At 41.7% G+C, this 26,260-nt stretch overlaps 1 protein-coding gene and 1 long non-coding RNA gene across 9 annotated transcripts in view; one reads left to right on the forward strand and one right to left on the reverse strand.

Annotated features, from left to right (window-relative positions):
- INTS10 (integrator complex subunit 10) overlaps positions 1–23,682 on the forward strand; it is a 35,625-nt gene extending 11,943 nt beyond the window's left edge. For 2 of the 8 annotated variants that reach the window (XM_009212610.3, XM_009212614.4), the window contains exons 10-18: positions 1,843–1,999; positions 3,474–3,556; positions 4,607–4,759; positions 8,761–8,869; positions 14,576–14,655; positions 15,812–15,974; positions 17,362–17,455; positions 20,826–20,903; positions 23,265–23,682. In XM_009212610.3, coding sequence (XP_009210874.1) covers positions 1,843–1,999; positions 3,474–3,556; positions 4,607–4,759; positions 8,761–8,869; positions 14,576–14,655; positions 15,812–15,974; positions 17,362–17,455; positions 20,826–20,903; positions 23,265–23,421 — 1,074 coding nt within the window. In that variant the 3' untranslated portion in view covers positions 23,422–23,682. Of the gene's footprint in view, positions 1–1,842; positions 2,000–3,473; positions 3,557–4,606; positions 4,760–8,760; positions 8,870–14,575; positions 14,656–15,811; positions 15,975–17,361; positions 17,456–19,849; positions 19,983–20,825; positions 20,904–23,264 lie in introns of all 8 variants that reach the window. The other 6 variants (XM_031669413.1, XM_009212611.3, XM_031669414.1 and 3 more) reach the window with 4 other exon arrangements.
- LOC116276335 lies at positions 20,308–25,507 on the reverse strand. Its single transcript, XR_004185758.1, has 2 exons — positions 25,121–25,507; positions 20,308–21,126 (listed from the first exon to the last, which is right to left on the reverse strand). It is a non-coding gene; the product is annotated as an uncharacterized LOC116276335 (long non-coding RNA).
- Positions 25,508–26,260: the final 753 nt, after the last annotated feature.

Here is a 26,260-nt window from a genome sequence, read left to right on the forward strand (position 1 = left end):
CCCACTTGGTGCATTCTTGCTTCAGAGCACACCCTCAGTGCTTCAGAGTGTACTTGCACATTTCAAAATCAGTTTCTCTAAATTTAAAAACATTTGGAACTCACTAGTCCCACCACATCTGGGGTCCTTTCATAAATTCCTGATCTTATGTTGAGGCAGGAATGTTTTCCGTAAGCTGCAGCGCTAGTGCCATGCATGTTCGTGTATATTAGGTTGCCATTACTGGGCAAACAACAGGCCCCTGATGAAATAGTACCTGGCAGATAGGGTTGTGGGGTTTTTCTTTGGTAGAGACAAGGTCTCTCTGTGTTGCCCACATTGGTCTTGAATTCCTGGGCTCGTGCAATCCTCCCACCTTGGCCTCCAAAACAGATGGGATTGCAGGGGTGAACCACACACCTGGCCTGGTAGATAGGTTTTGATTGGAAAGGGTGTGTTTTTCCTAATGCAAAAACATTACTTAGGGAGGATGAGTACATGGAGCAGAACGGTGGGGTAGGGTAAGGCTGCCAAGCACAGGGACTAGCAGGAAGATACCAAGCTCAGAAAGTGGAGAGAAAGGTGGGCAGCGGAGGGAGGGGCTGACAGCTTCCTGCCCGTCTTACCTGAGATGAGCTTGAGGATTGAAGCTTTTAGTGACAATAGTTGAGCGTATTTTTAAACGATCTTAGTGGAGTAAAGATCTGCAGGAAAAATTTAATTTGGGTCATTTAATCAGTAAAATGACCTAGGTGGACTAAAAGATTCAGAAAATTCTTAGCAAAATAAAATTCAGTGGAGCTGTTTTACCTTTACATTTTTTTTTTTTTTTTTGGCAAAGCATCTGACTCTACCCAGCGGTATTTCCAATAATTGCCTTGCTCTGTAGCCCTCTCTTTTCTGAGGGCTTTATATTACTTGAGATGAAAAGCAAGAAAAGTAGAAATCTGTATTGTAAAATACAGAGGGCATTATTAGGTAAGTGCAGACAAACGTACTTTCTGACCAGGACCTTGCACTGGGTGAGGAGAGCGAGAGAGGGGTGACCAGTGCAGGGGAGTCATGCGCAGTGAACGAAAGATAACTAACAGTTATTCTCTGACATTATTTCTTAGAAGACGCAGGCTTTAATTTTGTTGTTGTTGAGACGGGGTTTTGCTCCGTCGCCCAGGCTGGAGTGCAGTGGTGCGATCTCTGTTCACTGCAGCCTCTGCCTCCTGGGCTCAAGCGATTCTTGTGCCTCAGCCTCCTAAGTAGCTGGCATTACAGGTACGTGCCACCATGCCTGGCTGACTTTGTATTTTTAGCAGAGACTGGGTTTCGCCATGTCGGCCAGGCTGGTCTCGAACTCCTGGCCTCAAGTGATCCATCCTCCTTGGCCTCCCGTGGTGCTGGGATTATAGGCGTGAGCCTCCACGCCTGGCCCCGAGCTTTAATTTTATCCCAGTACATACCAAACCATTATTTGGAAGTCAATTAAATCATGTCACGTATTAGAAAAAAAGAGTAAACTATAAACAGGTCCTTTTTAAGCTGTGTCTCTCAAGGTAAAAATCTAAATTTTTGACTTTCATAAAACTGATAATTTTAAACTTTGCTCCAAAACCACCACAAGCAAACATAAGAAGTTAGCATCAGAAAAAAAATTCACTCAATTTTAAAAGTAAAAATGGAATGTGTGAGAGTATAAAGACAAAAAAAAAATTAATTTTCAAAGCTAAATTGTTAAATTCAAAAAAATTGTATGTATGTGGTATCCTTTGATATAAAATTCATATCATGGGCAAAACTGGCAGCAATAATATGGTTCCATATATGACTATATTTCTAACTGAATTAACCATGTTCTCCACATTCTTTAAGCAGAGTTCAGACGACGAAGACTGTTCGGCGAAAGGAAGAAATCGTCACATTGTAGTCAATAAAGCCGAACTTGCTAACTCCATTGAAGTGTTAGAAAGCTTTAAATTGGCCAGGGAGAGCTGGGAGTTGCTCTATTCCCTAGAATTCCTTGACAAAGGTAAGAAAGCACATGTCATTGGTGCTGTTTAATGTTTTATATAAAATCATTATGCTACTTGAAATGTCAGGTCACTCATGGCAAATTAAGTTGATTACAGTAGTTCATGCATTTTTTTTTTTTTTTCTTGTTTTGAGATGGAGTCTCACTCTTTTTCACCCAGGCCGGAGTACAATGGCGTGATCTTGGCTCACCTCAACCTGCACCTCCTGGGTTCAAACAATTCTCCTGCCTCAGCCTCCCTAGTAGCTGGGATTACAGGCACGTGCCACCATGCCTGGCTAATTTTTTGTATTTTTAGTATAGACGGGGTTTCACTACATTGATCAGACTGTTCTTAAACTCCTGACCACGTGATCTGCCTGCCTCAGCCTCCCAAACTGCTGAGATTACAGGCATGAGCCACCGTGCCCGGCCGTATTGCTGTTTTTATCTGCATTAACTCCATTGTCTGAAAAACTCAAAATCCAAAAACTATAGGAAGCCTGTTTTCCTTTGAGTATACTGGGTATTTTGACATTGCTTAGAAATCACTAACTGTTTGCTAACTAAGGTATCCTTACTACACTCTGGAATCGGGGCCCCTTATTTTACTTTTAGCCCGTGGATATTCATCCCCTGGCTGCAGTCATGTGTCATACAGAGCCCTTGGCCAGATGTGCTGTGTCATCTTTTCTAAGTAAATTTAGCATTGTTCAGTTTCTCTTTGTTACATGTGGGATTGTGAACACATATGTGACAGTTCTAGAGGGGATCTTTCCTTTAGTTAGAAATTGATTTTTTTAAAAATGAATAAAACCTTTTAGTGTCATTGTATGTTTGTTATTTTAATTAGGTCAAAATAAAATGAGCCGGGCAAGATGGCTCATGCCTGTAATCCCAGCGCTTTGGGAAGCTGAGGCAGGTGGATCATTGAGCTCAGGAGTCAGAGACCAACCTGGGCAATATGGCAAAAACCCGTCTCTATAAAAAAACAAAAACAAAAATTGGCCAAGTATGGTGGCATGTGCCTGTAGTCCCAGCTATTCAGGAGGCTGAGGTAGGAGGACTGCTTGAGCCCAGAAGGTCGAGGCTGCAGTGACCCATGTTAGGGCCACTGTACTATCAGCCTGGGCGACAGGGAGAATGTCTCTAAAAATAAGATAAAATAAAAATAAAATGGGACCTTGTTTTGGGGAAAGCAAAGTAGTTTTAAAGATAAATGAGGAAATACATGAAAAGCACGTTAAATAGTTCTTGGTACCTGGTATGTGCTCAGTAAGTTGTTAGCGTCTGCAAAATATTGCTTGTGTATTACTGATAAGTGTTGTGTGTTTCTTCTCTACTTGAAATTCTAGAGCAGTATTTTAGAAATCAAAGTCAAACTTGCTATGCATTTTTGGTAGTTTGTCTCTGTTCTCTCTTACTGGATTTGTTTGTTTTCTGCGTCTGCGCTACATATATTTGGTAAATTTGTTCTTGACTTCTCACTCAGAATTTACAAGGATTTGCTTGGCCTGGAAGACGGATACTTGGCTTTGGTTAAGAATCTTCCTCACCGATATGATCATCTATCAGGTAGCGTATTACACATATTTTAGGTACCTGTGTCTGTACAGGATGGCTATGGTGGCAAACCAGCTTTCCCTTGCAGAATGCGTCATGTTCCCTCTTGGGCTAGTCTACTGCCTGCTGACACCTGTTCTGTCTTCAGTGGCTGAGGGGGTATGGTCCATTTTCCTTTCAAAATAACTCTGGGCCGGGTGCCGTGGCTCACGCCTGCATTCCCAGCACTTTGGGAGGTCGAGGTGGGAGGATTGCTTGAGCCCAGGAGTTCAAGACCAGCCCTGGCAGCATAGTGAGACCCTGTCTCTACAAAATAAAAAACTTAGCCCTAAGTGTGGTGGCATGTGCCTATAGTTCCAGCTACTCAGGAGGCTGAGGCGGGAGGATCACTTGAGCCCAGGAAGTCAAGACTGCATTGAGCCATGATAGCATCACTGCACTCTGGCCTGGGTGACAGTGAGACCTTATATCAAAAACAAAACGAAACAAACACTTCAAAATGACAAGCCTGTACCTTCTGTGTTACTTTTGGTATATCCAATCACACCTCTCTGTTACTTTTCAGTAAAAGAGGATTACTTCTCACCCTCCTTCTCTCTCTGCTGGTGGAGTCTGCCTGGCTGTACTGTTCTCCAGCATCTTAGACCTAGAACCGAGAGAGTCGATAATTCACCAATGAGGTGTTGTTGGAATGGGCAGGTTGCTGCTTCCATCCTTCATAAAGGAGAAGTGGTGCTTGTAGTAAAATATTTCTAAAGAAATGTTATATCCAGAATGTGCTGGGTCAAAGGGCTTGGTTATTTTCTTTAGTCTTAAGACCTAAGACCAGAAAGAAAAATCTCCATCCTTATAAAGTACCGCCATAAAGAACTCTCACCTGGCTTTAATTAAGTTGATTTGGTTCTATTGCCAAGTCTCCATTTCTTCCTCAGATGAGGGAACCAAGCTACCATCTTTGTAAGTTGCTTGTTCGTTGCTTCATGAACTCTGTTAAGGGCATTTTTTAAATTTATTTTTTTAATGGCGATGTTTTTCCCCTCCTTTCTATTCCATCTTTCTTAGGGTCAATATAAAAAGGCGATAGCCAGCCTGCATCACTTAGCAGCTCTCCAGGGATCCATTTCTCAGCCACAGATCACAGGGCAGGGGACCCTGGAGCATCAGAGGGCACTCATCCAGCTGGCGACCTGCCACTTTGCGCTAGGGGAGTACAGGGTGAGTACTGCGCACATGCTGGCCGCAGGTACACGGGGCCACCTGGGCTTTCTCCTTTCCTAGCGTGGCTTTTCATTCAGTGCACGTTTGTTTCAATTTGATCATTCTGCCTAGACTTATTACTTAATCTGCTAGTGAATATCACAATGATTTTGTTTTACTTAATTTTCTCTTTACTACAGCTTCCCTGAAATAAGGCATCAGTACGTTTTAAGTTTCTTGTTCATTGTTCCATTTGTTGGAGGATTTTTCTTTTTATTATTTTTCTTTTTATTATTATTACACTCTTGCCTGTTCCATTGTACTTGGAAAAACAAGGCCATTATTAAGTGGGAAATGGAAGATTTATATTTAGCTTACTCAAATCTCAGATTCTCTCTTTAAATGGTAATAACATGCCAGGCGCGGTGGCTCACGCCTATAATCCCAGGACTTTGGGAGGCTGAGGCTGGCAGATCACCTGAGGTCAGGAGTTTGAGACCAGCCTGGCCAACGTGGTGAAACCCCATCTCTATTAAAATACAAAAATGAGTTGGGTGTAGTGGCGGGCACCTGTAATGCCATCTACTTGGGAGGCTGAGGCAGGAGAATCCCTTGAACCTGGGAGGAAGAGGTTGCAGTGAGCCAAGATTGCACCACTGCACTCCAGCCTGGGCGACAGAGCGAGACTCTGTCTCAAAAAAAATAAATAAATAAAATAAATGGTGATAACACCTGATAGGCGTGTTGCAGGAGCAGATTTATAAATGAGTGTGTTTCCTCCAGGAGGTTTTGAGCCCTTCCTACTACAGGGTGGTGACTGTGTTTTTATCTTTGGACTCTCATGACACCTACCACAGTACAATAAGTGTTTGAATTCAATTAAAATGATAACCATGTTGTTCTGTATTCAAGGACTGTATAAACTCAAGGCCACAGCATAACACAACAAACTGATTTCTTCTCACCTCTCTAGATGTTGTTGATCACTTTGTGATTATAAACCCTAAATTTTTTGTAACTTGAACTCTGAAATATGATTATTAATTTATCCTGATGATCTTTAGAAAGGAACAGTTGGAGAATGTGTAGAGCATTCAAAATTGAAAATGCTTTTCCACCATTATTTATATAATTATCCATCAGTTACTTAACTCTAAGTTTTAATTAATTCCTTTTAAGAACTTAAAAGGCAGCACGTATTTACACCGACATACGTATCTCACGTAGAATTAGCTATACCGCGTACTACTTCATTGTAGTAGGCAATATAAACTACTAAACAAGACAGACTCGTCTAGATTAAACAAGACAGACTCATTCCCTTTGAGGGCTTAGTTCCAGCCTCTGAGTTTATCACTATTAGACCTATGGGTAATGTCGGACTTCCTGCCTTCCTGTCTTTAGCCCAGACTCAATATGTCCAGATGTAAGTGTCCTTAGTTCTCTGGCTATCTTAGTCTGCTTGGGTTGCTATAACCAAATACCAAAAAGTGGGAGGCTTGTAAACAAAAGGAGTTTATTTCTCATAGTTCTGGAGGCTGGGAAGTGCAAGGTCAAGGCGTCAGCAGATTCAGTGTCTGGTGAGGTCCCATTTCCTAGTTCATAGAAGGGACAAGAGCGCACTCAAGAGTCTCTCTGATAAGGGCACAAATCCCATTCATGAGGGTTTTGCTCTCATCATCCACTCACCTCCCAAAGGCTCTCCCTCCTGATGCCCTCACATTGGGGGTTAGGTTTCAACTTACAAATTTCGGTGGGAACATAGACATTCAGACCATAGTACTGGCCCTTAGACACAAAACTTTCAAGTCTTCGTGGACTCCTACTCTAGCAAATCCTTTTGATTCTTCCAGTGTGATAATAATCTCTTTGCTATATTACCTTGTATTTCTATTGTCACCACCCAAATCCATGCCTTTTAACTAAGTTTTTGGCCTATAACCCTTTTTCCAACCCTATAAAATTATGGTCACTGCTTTCTAAAATACTGCTTTCATCATTCCACTTAATTGAAGTGTTGGCTTTCTTGGTGCTCAGTGTTGAACCCTGCTGTTGGCTGGGGAGTAGAAGCAGGGTGTGGGGAATATGGGATCCCTGCATTCAGGGCCATATGGTTTGAGTTAGGGAAAAAAGTGTATTTGTATAAGACAATGAAAAAAATCAAATATTAGTTGGTAGTCCTCAGTCATAGACACAATAGACATTCGGGGAAGGGCATTTTCTTTGTTGGGTCCAAAGAGTCAAGGAAAGATTTATAGAAAAGATTGGCTGGAGATGGGCATCGAAGGATGGCAGCTCATAGCTCTGGAGTACAAGTCCTGGCCAGCTCTGTGACATTGGCAGGTTACCTTACCCGGGCCTATCCAACTCTAGAGTTCAACTTTTCAACTACCTGGCTGCCCATCTCGCTAAACTAGAGCTTCACAACCCTGTGGGCCTAGGTGGGTTCTAGAGGTGCCAATATATGGATCCTGCAGCCTTTGGGGCAGACCCAAAGTCAATTGCTGCCAACCCTGAGCAGCCACACACAAATTACTTTCAGGGTATGCCACAACATGAAAAGGGTTGGGAAGCATGGGTTTAAATCCCCACTTCTGAGAGTTCAACAGTGAGAACACTTGGACACAGGGAGGGGAACATCATACACTAGGGCCTGTCAGGGGGTCGGGGGCAAGGAGAGGGAGAGCGTTAGGACAAATACCTAATGCATGCAGGACTTAAAACCTAGATGATGGGTTGATGGGTGCAGCAAACCACCAAGACACATATTTTTATTTATTTATTTTTTTTGAGACAGAGTCTCGCTCTGTTGCCCAGGCTGGAGTGCAGTGGCCGGATCTCAGCTCACTGCAAGCTCCGTCTCCCGGGTTTACGCCATTCTCCTGCCTCAGCCTCCCGAGTAGCTGGGACTACAGGCGCCCGCCACCGCGCCCAGCCAGTTTTTTGTATTTTTTAGTAGAGACGGGGTTTCACCATGTTAGTCAGGATGGTCTCGATCTCCTGACCTCGGGATCCGCCCGTCTCGGCCTCCCAAAGTGCTGGGATTATAGGCTTGAGCCACCGCGCCCGGCCCACCAAGACACATATATACGTAACAAATCTACACGTCCGGCACATGTATCCCAGAACTTAAAATTAAAAAAAAAAATTACCCAGAGACCCAGAGATGTCTCTGGCCTTTTGCATAAAACAAAACAAAACAAAAAAAGCTCCACTTCCTCCTCTGGAAAATAGAGAACAAAAGGGTTTGCTTGACACAGATAAAAGACTCACTGCATGGAATCTGATTGTTGTTAGGAGAATTTGAGTAGATAGAGGGGGAACGGTGATGCAGACTGTCTGGATCAAGGCCAGCCTGCACAGAGGCCCTCGAGGCTCGTCTCCACTAGCACCGCATCCGTCCAGTGTCTCATCTCTGTCCTAGACCAAACCTCTGGCCCTCAAGTAAATCACCTGAACCCACACATAGCCCTTCCCCGTGTCTTTCTCTCCTGCTTGAAAGGCCTCCTTTCTGCATTCCAAATCCTCTATTTAAGGCTTAGGTCAAGATAACCTTCCTGCCTGAAGCTTTTCCTGCTAGTTTCTCCTGTGTGTATTTTCTCCTGCATTTTAACTTATGCTGGCTATCATACCCCTTAGACCTCTGCTACATGTTTTCTGTGTTAGTTTTTCTATGCAGTGAGTTAGTATCTTTCAGGCAGGGACATCTTTCTTTTGGCTGCTGCTGTGCTGTTGAACACCTCAGTACTTAATGCTTGGTTAATTTTTAAGTTTTGGTTTTTAATAGCAAAGAATGGGTTATTGTTCCCTTAAAGGTCTAGTACATAGATTTGAGTCTTTTTGTTTACTCTTTCTGTATTGACTGTTGAGCAGTGGTAATGATCACATAAAGAGGCAGAAATACAGACCTCCATGGACACACTGCCTGATTGTATGCTTCAAATATTTTGGTCCTTTGTTTACTTGATTTCAGTTCGGAAAGCTTCAAGTTAGTTCCTTTTTGGTCTTTTCTGCTTTAGATGACATGTGAAAAAGTCCTTGATCTGATGTGCTACATGGTACTACCCATTCAAGATGGAGGCAAATCCCAGGAGGAACCCTCAAAAGTAAAGCCCAAATTCAGAAAAGGTACAGTGACATGTTTTATTATTATTTTGTAAAAATAGCTTTAGAAAGCCAGGCACGGTGGCTCACACTTGTAATCTCAGCTATTGAGAAGTTGAGGCGGGAGGATAGCTTGAGCCCAGGAATTTGAGACCAGCCTGGGCAGTGTAGTGAGACCCCATCTCTTAAAAAATTTAAAAAGAAAAGTAAAATAGTTTTAGGACCCAAGGCTGAACAATGTTTTACAGTTCCTAATGAGATAATACTGCTGCAGGGCTTGCCAAATTGTATAAAAAGTTAATCCCTTTCCACGTTTTTCCTTGGCTCTGATTTCATGAGCAGCTGTAAATGTCTTTCTTCCAAAGCTCTCTTCACTTCCTGAGTTTGTTATCTCTTTGACAAATTTCAGTGAACTCTTTTTCCCTATCTTTACAATTCTAGAAAAATGTGTAGATGATTAATGAGGAGGTATCTGTCACCATATTCCTCTGAAACCACTCTGAGCTTCAGCTCAAGCTTCATGTTGCTTGAAAAATGAAACGTACAACTGATCTAAGTTGGTTAGAAAAAGATTCATAAATTAAACCTGAAGAAAAAGTTGGAAAAAGATACATAAATTGAACCTGAAGAAAATAGATGACAGGAAAGAATAATGCTAAGAGCAGAAATCAATGAAATAGAGAACATTAATAAAACTAGAAGTTTTCTTTGAAAAATATTATAAAATTGATAACCCCCAACAAGATCGATCAGAAGGAAAGTGAACATAAATTACCAATATCAGAAATGAAAAAGGGAATGTCATTACAAATCCTACTGCAATCAAAAGGACAGTAAAAGAATACATTATGAAAAACTTTATGCCAATAAATTCAACAACTTGGATGAAATGAAAAAGTTTCTTAAACACAATTTGCCAAAATTGACACAAAAAAGAAATAGAAAATCAGAATGTTCTGCCAGGAACAGTGGCTCATGCCTGTAATGCCAGCATTTTGGGAAACCAGGGGGCAGATCATTTGAGCCTAGAAGTTCGAGACCAGTGTGGGCAACATGGTGAAACCCCATCTCTACAAAAAATATAAAAATTAGCCGGAGGTGGTGGTACACACCTGTAGTCTCAGCTACTCAGGAGGCTGAGGTAGGAGAAGCATTTGAACCTGAGAGGCAGAGGTTGCAATGAGCCGAAATCACACCACTGCGCTCTAGCCTGGGCAACACAACCAGACTCTGGAAAAAAAAGAAAGAAAGAAAGAAAATAAATAAATCAGAATGTTCCCTTAGCTATTAAAGAAATTAAATTTGTTATCAAAAACCTTTCACAAAGAATTCAGGTTCAAATGGCTTCACTGGTGAATTCTATCAAGAATTTAGGAAGAAACAGTGCCAATTCTACACAAACTCTTATCAGAAAATAGAGGAAGAGTCTCAATTCATTTTAAAGGCTGACACAATAACCCTGATAGTAAAACCAAACAAGAGTATCACAAGAGAAGAACTTGAAAGGCCAGTGTCCATCATGAACTATAATAGGTGTCAAATCCTTAACAAAATATTAGCAAACTGAATACAGCAATATAGAAGGACAATCTATTATGACCAAGTATACTAGGAATGCATAGGCGTTTGAACATACAGAAATCAGCGGCCGGGCGCGGTGGCGCACGCCTGTAATCACAGCACGTTGGGAGGCCGAGGCGGGAGGATCACGAGGTCAGGAGATCGAGACCATCCTGGCTAATGTGGTGGAACCCCCATCTCTACTAAGAAATACAAAAAGTAGACGGGCATGGTGGCAGGCGCCTGGAATCCCCGCTACTCTGGGGGCTGAGGCACAGGAATCGCTTGAATCTGGGAGACGGAGGTTGCAGTGAGCTGAGATTGCGCCACTACACTCCAGCCTGGGCTACAGAGCGAGACTCTGTCTTAAAAAAAAACAAAAACAAAAACAAACAAACAAAAAAATCAGTGTAATTCACTCCATTGGCAGATAGAAGGAGAAAAATCATGACTGTCTTAATAGATGCATACAGAATTCAGTATCAGTTCAGGATAACAAAAATCTTACCAAACTAGGAATAGAAGGAAACTATTTTTTAACATCAAACTTAACCATGAAATATTGAATGCTTTCCCCCACTAAGATTAGAAACAATACAAGGATGTCTGCCCTCACCACTTCTGTTCAATAATCTGGAGATTCTAGGCAGTACAGCAGGCAGGAAAAGTGAATAAAGGCATAAAGATTTAACAAATATGACTACCTTTATTCACAGTTACATATTTTGGCCAGGCATGGAGGCTGATGCCTGTAATCCCAGCACTTTAAGAGGCTGAGGCAGGAGGATTGCTTGAGCCCAGGAGCCCAAACCAGCGTGGGCAACAAAGTGAGATCCCATCTCTACAAAAAATTTTAAAATCAGCTGGACTTAGTGGTGTGAACCTGTAGTTCCAGCTACTCTAGAGGCTGAGGCAGGAGGATCGCTTGAGCTCAGGTCAAGGCTGTGGTGAGCTATGATTGCGTCACTGCACTCCAGCCTGGGCGACAGAGAAAGATTTCCCTGTCGCAAAAAACAAAAACAAAAGAACGAACACAGTTACATATTTGGCTGTGTAGAAAACTTGAAGGAATCTCCACAAATTCCCAAGGCTGGGCACAGTGGCTCACGCCTCTAATCCCAACACTTTGGGAGGCCGAGGCAGGTGGACCACTTGAGGCTAGGAGTTTGAAACAAGCCTAGCCAACATGATGAAACCCCATTTCTACTAAAAACACAAAAATATGCCAGGTGTAATGGCACACGCCTTTAATCCCAGTTACTCAGGAGGTTGAGGTGGGAGAATCACTTGAATCTGGGAGGCGGAGGTTTCAGTGAGCCAAGATTGCGCCACTGCACTCCAGCCTAGGCAACAGAGTGAGAGCCTGTCTCAAAAAAAAAAAAGTTCTAAGACATTTTAGTGTATAAAAAATCAATTTGTATGCTATTAATAAGCAATTACAAAATGAATTTTTTAAGTTACTGTTTCTAATAGCATCATAAAAACATAAAATACTTAGAGGTAAATTTAATGGAAGACACGCAAAACCTCCACTTTGAATATCACAAAATATTTCTGAGAAAAATTAAAGATTTTTGAAAATAGATCATGTTTCCAGATCAGAAGATTCAATATTATTATGGTGCCATTTCTCCCCAAATGTATCTGTAGATTCAATGCAATTTCAACCAAAATTACGGTAGACTTTATGGTTTTTGGAGGTTTTTTGCTAGAAGTTCACAAAATGATTCTAAAATGTAAGTGGAAATATTATATAATCTAGAATAGTCAAAAGTTTTAAAAAAGACACAACTACGTGACTTATACTACATAATAACAAGAGTTAATATACAAGCATAATAATCAAGGCAGAGCTGACAAAATATTGACATAAGAATGGAGAATCCAGAAATAGACCTGCATAGATTTGATCAAATGATTTTCAGTGAAGGCATCAAAGTAATTCAATAGGGAAAGGAAAGACTTTTCAACCAGTGGTGCTGGAGCAGATTACTTTGTGTATGTTTGAAGTTTTCTACAACAAATTGTTTAAAAAAAAAATCTAGCCCAGACTTCTTCAAAAATTAAGTATTTCTGTAGAACAGAAAGTTTCTGGTTGAAACTCATGACCCTGTAGATGAAGACTCACAGCTTGAGAAACACTAAGGTGTACAACTAGGAGGCAAGGTATATAATTAGGTAACAACATGTTCAACTTGGTAATGCTAAGTTAGCTTCCAGAGTGGTTGCATGACTTTATATACCTTCCAGAAACTGATTAGGTGGATAAGACTGACCTAGCTGACTTCAAGACTTATTTTAAAGCTTTAGTAATTAAGATAGGGTAGCAATGACACAGGGGTTGACCAGTGGAACAGCATAGAAAACTGAGAAATAGATGACATTAAAATTCAGTGAGGGAAGAATGAATTTATTCAGTAAGTGGTACTAGAACAATTTTTTATTCAAATGTAAAAAACGACAATAAAAAATTGAGATCCCCTCCTTCACACTACATAGACATCCTGTAAATTTTAAGGTTGAAATGTGACAGCAAAAACTCCAAAACTTCTAAACTTTTAGAAGAAAATTTAAAAATAGAAAGATTAGTAAATTTGATCACATTAAAATTAAAATACTAATAAAGGCTATTACAATCAAAATGAAAAGATAAGCCACAGATTGCCAGAAAATTGTCTATCACACAAAATCAACAAAAACTTAGTATCCAGAGTTTTGAAAGAGCTCCTCCAGACCAATAGGAAGCAATTATCCAATCCCCATAGAAAAACAGGCAAAGGACAGGAACAACAGATTCAGAGGAGCAGAAATCCACATGGCCAAAAACTATTTGGAAAGATTCTCAGCCTTTTGTCATATGGGCAATTCTGAATAAAACAATAAGCTACCATTTCACACACATCAGAATGCAAAAATTGAAGAGGCAATGACTGTTAGGGTGTGAAGGAACACAGTGCCAGGTGCTTCTGGGAGGGGTGTAAAGTCATGCAACTATTCTGGAAACCAACTTCACATAACCAGGTTGAACATGTCATTACCTAATTATTAAATGTACCTCACCTCCTAGTTGTTACCTTAGATTAGTGTTTTTCAAGCTATGAGTCTTCATTTACTGGGTCATGAGTTTCAACCAGAAATTTTCTTTTTTAATGAGATAGAATTTAATAATATTTTTAAAAGACATCTCAGATAAGAAGAGAGACTATTATTTCATGCACCTTTTGTTTTGGATATATCACATTATGTAAGTATGTGTGTAAAGGATCCCATGTGAAAAAATATATTTATTTCTTGCTATCTTGCCTCTGAGCAGAGAAAGATAACAGACATACAGAACACAGACCAAAAAGGGAAGATCGGGATCTTGCTTTGAAAGCTGTTGCTTAAAGTTATTTCCACAAATGTATGAGAATATGTAAGAATGTATATTTATCATTGGAATAGTGAAAAATTGGAAATGTCAGTATCCACTGTAAAAAGAATGGATGTATCAATTACGGTATACGTAGACAACAGAATACTATATAACACTGAAAATGAATGAACGGAGCTACATGTATTGATATTGATCAGTTAATAAACCTGAACCACATGAAGTTCGGTAAAAAAGCAATTTGCAGAAGGATACATACAAAATGACACCATTTATACAGTAGACCGAAAGCACGCAGGACAATCCATTGTTTCCTATGTGTGTAACAGTCATAGGAATGACAACCACTGCCTTCAGAAGTATGGCTACCTCTGGGATGGAAGAGAATGGGATCAGAGAAGGATACACAATAGGCTTTAACTGACTTTGTGATTATTGATATTAGAAATGTTTAAAATTAAAATATTACCATTTCTTGAAGCTGAGTGGTGAGCACACCAGTGTGTATCATATTCTCTGTATATAATTTGCTGTATATTTGAAATGTTTTCTCATAAAAAGTATTGAAGCAAGTTTAGGAAAGAATATTGATAAATGAAATCTAGAGACCATCAAAAGCCAGTTTCACCATCACAAAGTATAATTGTGTTTCAACTATATTTGAAATCGTGTGACTGTTGCATATTCTTTGTTTTTTTTTTATTATTATTTAAAGAAAGCATCTTAAACAGTTGCTTTTCAAAGCTGTTTTCTCTGATCATAATGTGCATTAACCTAACATTGTGGACTTCTGTTAGGTTCGGATCTGAAGCTCCTGCCATGTACCAGCAAGGCTATCATGCCATACTGCCTGCATTTAATGTTAGCCTGTTTTAAGGTAAGCTCAAACTTGATTAGCTTGAAAAAAATTTAATTTCAAATATTATTCTCATGACTTGAGAACTTGAGAACCTTGTTAAGGATTGTTATTTTAGTACTTTCCAGAGCGGCCCAAACAGTTAGAAAAGCACATGGGCTAGTAATTGACAAATCTTTATTAAATAATGACTGCACTAGGCAAAGAGAAGTCAGAAGTTCTCCCCGTCCTCGAAAAGTGTAATAGTAGGACAGATATGCAAATAACCTTGACTGTTGTAGTGTTTGGTAAATATTTTATCAATATAAATACATTAGCTACAAAGAAAGGGAATACAAATTGTGGTTGGGTTCACGGAGTGATAATGAGTTTGTCATTGTAAAGACGTGCTAGATGAAGCATGTTAGGCGTAGAGATAAACACCAGTAACAGCCCAACAGTTGAGAAAGTTCCAGGACTTGAAAGAACACCAAGGCCCTTGGCTGCAGGTAGAGCACAGCCTTAGAGCAGGGAGGCTTCATTGTTTCTAGAAGGTTTGTCGGCCAGAGAGTAAAACATTGGGACTCCACTTCAGTGCAGTAACTCCCAAACTTAACTCATCATCCATATCACTTAGGGCAACAAAAATAATTTAAAGTGTGATTTTATGCATAACCGCTCATTTGAAATAAAAACTCTTGTGACCATTTCTCTAGTTCACACTTCTGCTTATTTCCTTGTGGCTCATCGCCTTTCCTTCTCCCCAATCCCATGTTCTCTGCAAACGGTTCTCTCCTAGATGGCCTCTTGCCCACCTTCTGCTCCCATCTGCTCCCCTTCAAAGAAATCTCCAGATTTATTTCTCCGTTACACAGGATCAGTCAAAGTTCTCTACCCCTGATTCCCATATGCAAAAGCTTCAGGCCCACCTATGTCCGACTCCCACCTACACACACTGCCAGCAGCTGTGCACAGCCCAGAGGGAGCCTGAGGCTTCTTTGGTTAGAATCCACCTTCCTTAGAAGGCCGCTGTGATGTTTACCAGCCATTTCGTTTTGCCTTTGTTTCCTTCTTACTCTAATGACCTTTATCACACATTTGCATAGTCAGCATGTTTTTGGAAAGTGATGTTTGGTGTATTTCAGATTACCCTGTGACTTCCCTTTCCTTCTCTCTTGTATAAATCTTTGTCTTGCAGCTCAGAGCTTTCACAGACAACAGAGACGACATGGCATTGGGGCATGTGATTGTGTTGCTTCAGCAAGAGTGGCCACGGGGCGAGAATCTTTTCCTGAAAGCTGTCAATAAAATTTGCCAGCAAGGAAATTTCCAATACGAGAATTTTTTCAATTACGTTACAAGTATCCTTTTTTCTTGTTTAAGCATAACACGTTCTGATTTTCTGTAGAATGAATACATGATACAAAAAGAATGTATTCTTCCGGATAGAAATAATGATTTTTACTATTTTGCAGTGAAGAGAAGGAATGGGGATTAAAACTGGGGCTGTGGCAGTTGATCTTGTGAAAGTCGTAAAAGACGTGATTCAAGGAATTGGGAATCTTACCGCCCTCTTCCATTTTCCACTGCTAGCTGACTTCTCAGAAGGTAGCCAAAATGCCTCCAGTAATAGCCTACAGGTTGCTGATAGGTCCGGCTTGCCTGGTTTAGCCATGGAATATAATACTAATAGTTCCTCTTCTTCCATCTATCCAAAGAATGCCTCCTGTGGCCTCTGGGGACAGTGGCTGTGCCCTCTGATCACTTGTTAGGGCACCCTGCCACAACTGTCTTACCTACCAATGAGTACCCACCAGAGATGCTGCACAGCACAGTAGCTGCTTCTGACATTAGGCAATGCGTTTATTTCACACTGTTTATTAGGGAAAGACCTTTGACTTAAAGGTTAGTTATCAATTTGGGTGTTTTTACTTCATTGCTTATCTTGTTACATTATTTCTGGATCACAAGGAATATAAATGATATTCTTGTTCAGGTGCTCAGGGCAATAGTTTTTATTTTTATTTTGTTTTTTTAGAGTCAGGGTCTTGCTGTGTCACCCAGGCTGGAGTGTAGTGGTGTGATCGTAGCTCACTGCAGTCTCAAACTCCTGGGCTCAAGAGACCCTCCTGCCTCAGCCTTTTGAGTAGCTAGGACTGCAGGTGTACACTACCATGCCAGGCCGAAGTAACAGTTTTTAACCTTTTCTGGGACAGATATCTTTTGAGAATCTGATGAAAGTTACATATTTTTCACTAGAAAAATGCATACATGAATGTCATTGACGTATTGCATCAAGTTTGGGTGACTCACAGAAGCTTCCTCCTCTGATGCATCTAAAGATCCTTGCACCCCAGCTCTGAAGAAGTCATCACTTTATTTTTATGAATTTTATGTTCTGTAACACCAAACAATCCTCCCTACTCTCACCACCTCTTTCATTTCTTATTAAGAAAACAAAAAGATTTTGCTCTTGTGATCATGTAGTATTAATTATCATCGATATGGAAAACATGTTGCCCTCATGCTCTTTAGCCTGGCACATCTCCTGCCAAGAGTTATCTGTGCGAGGGAGCTTGGTGGGTATAAGAATGAAGTTTTGGAGTCAGACAGATCTGGGGTCAAATACAGAGTCTGCAGTTAGTGGGGTGGCAATGGGCACGTTACTCAACTGCCGAGACCCCATTTCCTCATCAGAGAGAACTGGCACCTGTTTTTACCTGTGGTTAACCTGAATCTGGCCTGCAGATATTGATATGCTGGAGGAATTTGCCTACTTGAGAACTCAGGAAGGTGGGAAAATTCATCTGGAATTACTACCCAATCAAGGAATGCTGATCAAGTAAGCATGCTCTCTTTTGCTCTTCCACGCCGAGTGCTCACCTTTTGTGTCTTTGTATGAAGTATTTGTAAATGTCTATACCTATCAAAACTTTAATGCAAAGGACTTTGAACCTGGTCTCTGTTTTGACAGTCAGTTTGATTCTGGGTTATCTTTTGAAAAACTCGCATTTCCTTAACTACGTTTCTTAAAAACACTTTGCTTAAATTGGGGTATTTTTGTCACATTTGCAACTTTTTCACTGGACAAAAGTCTCATTCATGGTATCTTTTCCTTTCAAAAATTTATAGGGTGATTCTATAAGTTTCTGATTAGTCACAGAGTGCCTTTAATTAAGAACAGCTGTGTGGCCAGGCGTGGTGGCTCACAACTGTAATCTCAGCACTTTTGGAGGCCAAGGCGGGCAGATCACCTAAGGCCAGGAGTTCAGGACCAGCCTGGCCAACGTGGTGAAACCCCGTCTCTACTAAAAATACAAAAAAAAAAAAAAAAAAATTATCTGGGTGTGGCGGTGGGCGCCTATAATCCCAGCTACTTGGGAGGCTGAGGCAGGAGAACTGCTTGAACTCAGGGGGCGGAGGCTGCAGTGAGCCAAGGTCGTGCCATTGCACTCCAGCCTGGGCGACAAGAGCGAAATTCCATCTAAAAAAAAAAAAAAAAACAGCTGTGCTTAATTAAAATTGTGCTGGGTTAGAAAAATTCTTCAGGAAAAACTACAGACTTTTTATTTATAAACGACCTATGAAGCCCTCCTATGCAATCCTCATTACTTACACAACACAAAGTATCAATAGCCAGGTGTAGTCCCTCTAAGAACACACCTGTCCCAAGAAATGATGGTGGGAGTGGTTGGTCTCCACCATACTCCCCTGAACCCACAAGATGTTACTAAAATTCCAGGTTGGCCCAGATGAAAATGCCAAATTAGTGACCATTTATGATTTTTAAATAGCTCATAAATCTTGCTTCTCTCCTTCAATCCTCATTGTAGTTTCGGTAATATATCCTCTCTGCTGTAAATGCCACGTGTAGTTTTATTTTCATACTTCCTCCTTTGCTTCCTGCACATTCAGTGTGTCTGTAAGTCAGTGTTAGAATTTCTGCAAGAGACTGAATCCTGAATGAGAAGAAAGTACTGCTGAAACTAAAAACATTTTTCTTTTTCCCTCAATGATGGAATAAACTAGTTTTCAGTTGTTGAAAGCAAAACTCCACATCTTGTTCTATCTTGATAGTCTTAGAAATGCCGAGGGAAAGAAGTAAGAAATGTTCATTTGAGATTTCTGTAACCTCAGTAATTTGCTGTATAGCAAACATTTCTTTTTATGTCTAGCAAGAATAGAGTCTTGTGGAATCCATTCTCAAGAATGGAAAGATTAAGTGTTTTTTTCCCCTTCATGTTATAAATGTTATTAAATTATAAACTTTTAGAATAAAAGGACAATGCTCTTTTTAAAAATATACAAGACCTTTCTGCATTGGGTTGCTTAAGCAGGATGGACAAGGACTGGCATCTTCCCATCCCCATTTACTTTTCTAAGATCATGAATCGAAACTATGGGAAGAATAACTCTGTTGTTCAAAATATTCTTAACAGTGTTTGGGGATAAAGATTACCTTTGGATACGGAAGCCCAGGTAACCCCTTTTGATTTGTGATTTGTTTTCTAGACTTTGAAACTGGATATACAAATACAGACCGAATCAAGCTTTTTAGTTAATTCCCATCAGCAGTCACCTTATGAGTTAATACAGAGACAGCCAGAGTGGAACCGAAGTCTGTGTACATAGGATTAAACCTACGGATGATTATCACTTTACCTAGATAATGCGTAACTATTAGTGCAGGTGTGAGAGACGGATTGTCAAAAAATCAACAGTTGAACCTCAGACTTCATTGTACTGAACCTTTCTTCTTTTACCAGTTTTTACTGAGCTGAAGAGTGACATAAGTCCATGTGGACGAACCCTAGGATGGGGAATGAGAGCAAGGGAGTGTTGGGTACGGGCTAGTATCACAGGGAAGAGTGTTTGGAGCTGTTTGTGTAAAGGATACCCATCATGCACTTCTAACTAGTGAGGGATAACTCCAGGCTCTGCCACCTTGATCAATATGACCGTTAATTTCTTGTAACTTTCTAGAGAAGACAAGCCTCTTAGGAAGGCTGCAGTTTCATCAGTTTGGAAGCAGGAATAGGGATTATTCCGTAGTGATCTGACCGTTTAGGGATTTGCCCAGAGTCTTCACTGTGTGAATCTCAAGGTTAATTACTTATGCCTAAATTAACATGGTAGAAAGCACACTGCTTAAGGCAGAGAGCTCTTCCTCACTGAGGAATGGTTGGACTCTTCATTAAACAATCTCAATTCCTTTTCCCTTTGGGTTCCAAACAAGTTCTCTGAAGCCATTACAGACCTTTTGGGTGGTCCTTCCAGACGAGTGGCAGAGATGTTGTGAGCAGTGTACACTTCTCCCCGGGGGTAAGGCTGTGAGTCTGCCCTAGCTGTGGCATCTGGGATGCAAGCAGGTACAGTACCAACACTGAAGGCACCCGGTGCTTCACTCGAAGGAGGGAGAAGCTCTTACTCTGTTATACAGACCTTTTGCTCTTAAGTATTTTAAAATAGAGAAATGTTTCTGTGCTGATAAATGCAGTATCCTAGTTGCATTAGAGTGGATTAAAATGGAAAACAATGTCCTGCTTATACTCTGAATAGGGTGGATAATAATGTTCTATGAGGTGATCACCAGCTAATATACTAAATCTTTGTTGTTACAGAATTCTGCACAGCCATGGGTCCCGGACTCTTATTTTCCCCCATCTGTTCTCAATATGTTTTTGAAATTCAAACTCACCCTTTTTTTTTTTTAATCAAAAACATTGCCAGACCATTTAGTCCTCTTGGAAGGGCCTCTCCGGTGGGGCTTCAATCCTGTTAAAGATGGTTACCAGACATCACCAGGTTGAATGCTGGGACTGGTGTACCGTGAGAAGAGTGGAAAGTAAAGAGGCTGGCTTTGAAAATGTTTCTTCTCAAAGGCTGCCCCTACTCCCTGTTGCCATTCAGCTGCATTCCATCGTCCTCTTCCTCACTGGTCGCTTTTTATACCACCTCCAAAGGGGGCTGAGCTCTGGGCCCAGGAACTGAGACGCCCCTGGACACGCACCAGCAGCAGCGGGTGCAGTGAGGGCTGGCTAGCTTCTCCCCAGTCTCCTTAAACACCCAGCCACGGCCAGGGGCTTGTTGAGGTTAACGAGTTTCTGTTTAGTCTGCTTCCAGTCTTGTGTATTTTCTCTGGAGTGTTGTTTTTGCAGTGCAGGGTGAGTCGGTGTGGGTGTTTGAATGCTGCTGTTTGCTGTTTTTTAAAGGCCTTCTAGCCCTCCCATGGGGTTGCTGCAGCAGGAATTCTTACCTGTGCTTCAGCCCAGCATACAGACTGCTGACAGGTACCAAGTGGAATAAACGCCCGCTCATAGTGTGCTGTTTGTCAACATGTTCACTGCCCATGGTTCTCAGCTCTTTGTTCCTCAGTGCTCTTTTTCATGCTTTCTTTATTTTTTAATTTGTTCTGCATTTTGGCAAACCATCTGGTTGTAATATTGTAACATTTCTTATTTTTTTCCATAAGTTGCCAGTGTGTTTGTGTTCGATTTAAAAATCATTATGGATCTAGAAAAAAAAATGAAAGCTATTTGAAACTGTATTCAATTACGTGCACATTAGCTTAGGTGCACTATGATTCTCTTTTGATAAAACGTTAAGGCTTTTGGTCATATACATTTAAGGATGCTGACATTTATTTTAAGTACATTTTTACTTGTGGATATTCATACGAGTGACCAGTCGTAATGGTCATATCAGCAATTAGTTGCCTGGTATCTAAATAGGCACTAATATGGTTTTTTTCCTGCTGCTGATGTTTTTTGAGACCTTACCTTTCTGAATTGAAAATATTTGATAGGCTAAAATGCCACATTTATTAGCTGGTTTATCCTATTCTTAAACCACAAAAGCTTACTCATTCTCTTTTTCATCATAGTGGCTCTAATAGAAATATAATTGAATTGTGCCACTCTTTATATATGGAGATAATACAACTGGACCCTGATTGGCAGAATGTAGCATTTAGTTATATTTTTAGTGGTATTAAAAGCAGGGTTTATTAGCCAGGCCTGGTGGCATGTGCCTGTAATCCCAGCTGCTCGGGAGGCTGAGGCACAAGAATTGCTTGAACCCAGGAGGCAGAGGTTACAGTGAGCTGGGATCATGCCACTACACTTCAGCCTGGGTGACAGAGCAAGACACCATCTAAAAAAAGAAAAAAAAAAAAAGGAGGGTTTCCCCTTTAGCTAACTGTCTGCAAATGCCAGTAACTTCCACATGGTCAGAGGGTCAGCCCCGATTTGAGGCTGCAGCCTGGGACCCAGACGAGCAGTATCTCAGGGCAGCATAAAATGGTTTGCATCTATCCCAGTGGGACCTCACTGACGCTATGTCCTAACTACTGAGCTACCCACCCAGACCTGACGAGAGACAGTCACAAAGAACTGCGCATTAACCCCACGGCCCTGCTCTTTTCCTCTGTAGATCTTTAAAACATCCACGGGCATTAGAAGGTTCTGTAATAGCTTTACTTATCTAACAAAGCTGGATTTTTTTTTTTCATCTGTCGTTTTACAACTTGGTGACTCCTGTTGTCCATATTTGATATGATAATTAATACAAGTTTTTCAAAACAGAAACATTTTAGAGTAATTTCAACACTTTTATCTTGCCCAGAACATAAAAAGTCTTCAGTTTCAATCCTTATAACTTTGTGTGAGGGAAATTAGCAGCAGGGTGGGAAACAGAGGTGACTTTTATTTGTCTGAGTCTACCAAATTGCTGAACTAGTAGGTACAACTCCCTTCCTCTTAACTGAGCTGACTGATTTTTGCTAGATTTTTCTTTTCCTTTCTTCATTTTGTTTCTTCTGTTTCCTGGGATTTCATGTGTGATTTCTTTTTCTAAAGCACAACTTTTGGGGCGTAGTTAGAGACCTTTTTTGCCTGTGTCCCCACCACCCCTTCCACACATGTGCAGGTCTCCCCTGAGCGCCCGGACAGCATAGGACCACGCAGTCCACTGCCTCTGCCCCTCAGAGATTCTGCCTCTCTCTCCCGACCTGTGCCACATTCTCGTGTCAGGACCCCAGTTGCCCCTGCGTTTTCTCCAACATATGAGAGTCTAGATGGGCACGGCATTTAGAGGAGCTGCCCTGCTCTGGTGTCCTGGGGAGAGAGATGTGCTCGTGACCCGGCTATGCAGGAGCCCTGAACCTTTCTGGGAGCACCAGCTGCGGGGGCCATGGTGGGAGCTCACTTGGGTCATTGGCTCATTCAGGTCTCCCTCCTCCTTGCTGCTGCCTCTGGAGGGTCTGCTGGCCTGGCTGGACACGAGCTCTTTGTAGCCAGTATGGACTGGACCCATTTGGCCCTAAGTAACTGAATTGTGTACCAGTCAGCAGTAGGGATGCATAACACCAGCGTTTCATTGATTCAAAGGCAAAGCAGGTGGCATTTCACTGAACAGTGAAATGTTTGAAATAACCTTTTATAGAGTGGGAAAGATGTCTGTCTAGTTTTAAGTCTTTCTGAAAAGGAATGGGCTGGAATGTTTGGTTGGTTGCAGCTATTCTTGTGTTCTTTTTAAAATATCTTAACTTATACTTAGATATGGGGCAGGCTCTATTCCTACCCAAGTAGCAGCGATCAGTGATGCCGGTGCTAACCCCTGGTCTCTGTCTGTTTCCCTATTGCTGACCTCAGGCACCACACGGTAACTCGAGGCATCACCAAAGGCGTGAAGGAGGACTTTCGCCTGGCCATGGAGCGCCAGGTCTCCCGCTGTGGAGAGAATCTGATGGTGGTTCTGCACAGATTCTGCATTAACGAGAAGATCTTGCTCCTTCAGACTCTGACCTGAGTGGAGACCTGTCCACCAGACACAGCTCGGGACTGTGTGATTTTAGGAGAAGACACCCAGCAGTGATTGACGTGGCACGCAGCCGCGGTCATTGTTGCTGTTACAAAGAAGACAACCAGCTGAGTTCTAACTCCTTGGTTGCTTAAAAGTAGTTCCCAAGAGTCTGAGAAGCTATCTCTATTTTTAAGAGTCATTTTTTGTATTTTTTGTAAAACAAAGATCCAATCTGTTTTGTAAATAAAAATCATCCTAAAATTTGAAGTTTTTAAAAATTTCTTTTGATTCTTATGAGTTTTTGAACAGGGGTGCATTTTTCTTCTTTTCTAAGCATATAGCAAGGGGGAAAATCCAGCATAATTGAAGTGAGTAATGAATTTTACTAATACAGATACTTAAAAGACGTATGTCTTCCATGATCTTAAGATTTTATTTTTCATAGTTAGGCTTTGGTCAGTATTACATGTCAACATAATATTAGACGTTTTCATTCAGGTGGTCTGTTTTTTAGAAACAAGGTCTCACTCTACACCCAGGTTAGAGTGCAGTGGCACGATCCTCACTCACTGCAGCCTCAAACTCCTGGCCTCAAGCAATCCTCCTGCCTCAGCCTCCCAAGTAGCTGGGACTACAAGCATACACCACCATGCCCAGCCATTTGTTTTTAATTTTATGTGGAGACAGGGTCTCACCATGTTACCCAGGCTGGTCTCAAACATCTGGCCTCCAGCAATCCTCCCACCTCAGCCTCTGAAAGTGTTGGGACAACAGGCATGAACCACCATACCTAGCCTCATTCGGGAAGTTTTAACACCAAAAACATTGATGTAAAAATGAACTTGAGCCTGACCTCTCCCCACTGACAGTCCCCTGAAGGAGAGGTGCTCAGGGCTGCTGAAAAAGCCCAGGACAGGAAGTGGAGGTGAGAGGCGAGGTGAGCCGAGCAGCCTCCCCACTGTTGTTTGGCCCCAGGAAGGCCCTGCTGCTGTGCCAGGGTGGCCCACTGGTTTCTACCCAGGGGTTTTGGAGCCAGGTGGCCTTGTGTGGCTTTGCATCCTGGCTTTGCCCTGCCCTTTACTTGCTATGTGACCGTGGACAAGGTAACTTCTGTATTCGTCAAGCTCTTTGTCTGAAAACGGAGCTGAATGGTCCTCCCCTCGCTGGTTGTTGGGAGGATGAAATGTTGCTCCCTGTGAAATGCTTGGGAGGGGGACTTGAGTGTAGTTAGTGCTGGCCAATATTAGCTATTAGGCTAGATTTTCTTTTTAGTTAGACTAATTTTATTTTCCTTTTGCTCTTCATGAAATAATATAGCAAACGTCAATAAAATGTGTTTCAAGGGAGTATTCAAGAATGAAAGAGCTAAGAAGTTTCACAGTTACTCTGTAAAAGGTCTTAGAAATCTTTTCTAAATAAAGATCCTTTTTATAGCTATATTAAAATCAATAAGATGTTTAAGAGACATCTGATCTCAAAAATATCAACTAGCTTGTTTTGCGGTGTTTATTAGTGTAATATGAGTTTATTACAGATATATAAGCAATCCTTTTTTTAATCATGGGATGTGCTGTCACCTAAAACCTCCCAAATTAAACACTCTCACCTTTTGGTTTTCTAACACTGTATTAGGGTTCTCCAGAGGGACAGAACTATTGGATAGATGTATATATGAAAGGGAGTTTGTTAAGGAGAATTAGCTCACATGATCAGAAGGTGAAGCTCCACAGCAGGCCGTCTGCAAGCCGAGGAAGAAGGAAGCCCGCAGTGGCTCAGTCCAAGTCCAAAAGCCTCAAAAGCGGGGAGGCCAACAGTGCAGCCTTCAGTCTGTGACCAAAGACCCAACAGCCCATGACCAACCACTGGTGTAAGTCCGAGAGTCCGAAGGCCAGACAACCTGGAGTCTGACGTCCAAAGGCAGGAAGCATCCCGCACAGGAGAAAGAGGAAATCCAGAAGACTCAGCAAGCCAGCTTATCCCACCTTCCGCCTACTTTGTTCTAGCCTCGCTGGTGCCTACCCAGCTTGAGGGTGGGTCTTTCTCTCCCGATCCACTGACTCAAATGTTAATCTCCTCTGGCAACAGCCTCACAGACACACCCAGAAACAACACCAGCTATCTAGGCATCCTTCAACGCAACCAAGTTGACACCTAATATTAACCATCACGAACAGCTTCCTCAGCTCAGTGTTTGGGGGCAGTGCACATCACAACAAGACTTTCCGATACTAGCTATAAAAGGATTAACCACCTTTTTTTTTTTTTTTTTTTTTGAGACGGAGTCTTTCTTTGTAGCCCAGGCTGGAGTGCAGTGGCGCGATCTCGGCTCACTGCAAGCTCCACCTCCCGGGTTCACGCCATTCTCCCGCCTCAGCCTCCGAGTAGCTGGGACTACAGGCGCCCGCCACCACGCCCGGCTAGTTTTTTGTATTTTTTTTTTTTTTAGTAGAGACGGGGTTTCACCATGTTAGCCAGGATGGTCTCGATCTCCTGACCTCGTGATCCACCCGCCTCGGCCTCCCAAAGTGCTGGGATTACAGGCTTGAGCCACCGCACCCGGCCCTTAACCACCTTTTTAAAAATGCAGTGGTGCCACTTCTCTGTGAAGAGGCTGTAGAGAAAGGGTCACAGAATAAAATGGAAACTCAGACTGAGTTTGCAGAAAAGGAAGGAGCTGGCAGAAAACTGCAGACCTCTTGGCACATAATGGCTCCATCCAAATCACTGCACTTAGAGACCTGACCAAACTCTAGCTTGGCTACCAGCAGCTTAAGGTCATGACCCCAGTCCCGCTTAAAACGCCTGCCTGAGAAAGCCCCATGCCACCAAAATTGATTCCAGACTA

Source organism: Papio anubis, chromosome 8 (assembly GCF_008728515.1).
Source record: "Papio anubis isolate 15944 chromosome 8, Panubis1.0, whole genome shotgun sequence".
NCBI classification, from domain to species: domain Eukaryota; kingdom Metazoa; phylum Chordata; class Mammalia; order Primates; family Cercopithecidae; genus Papio; species Papio anubis.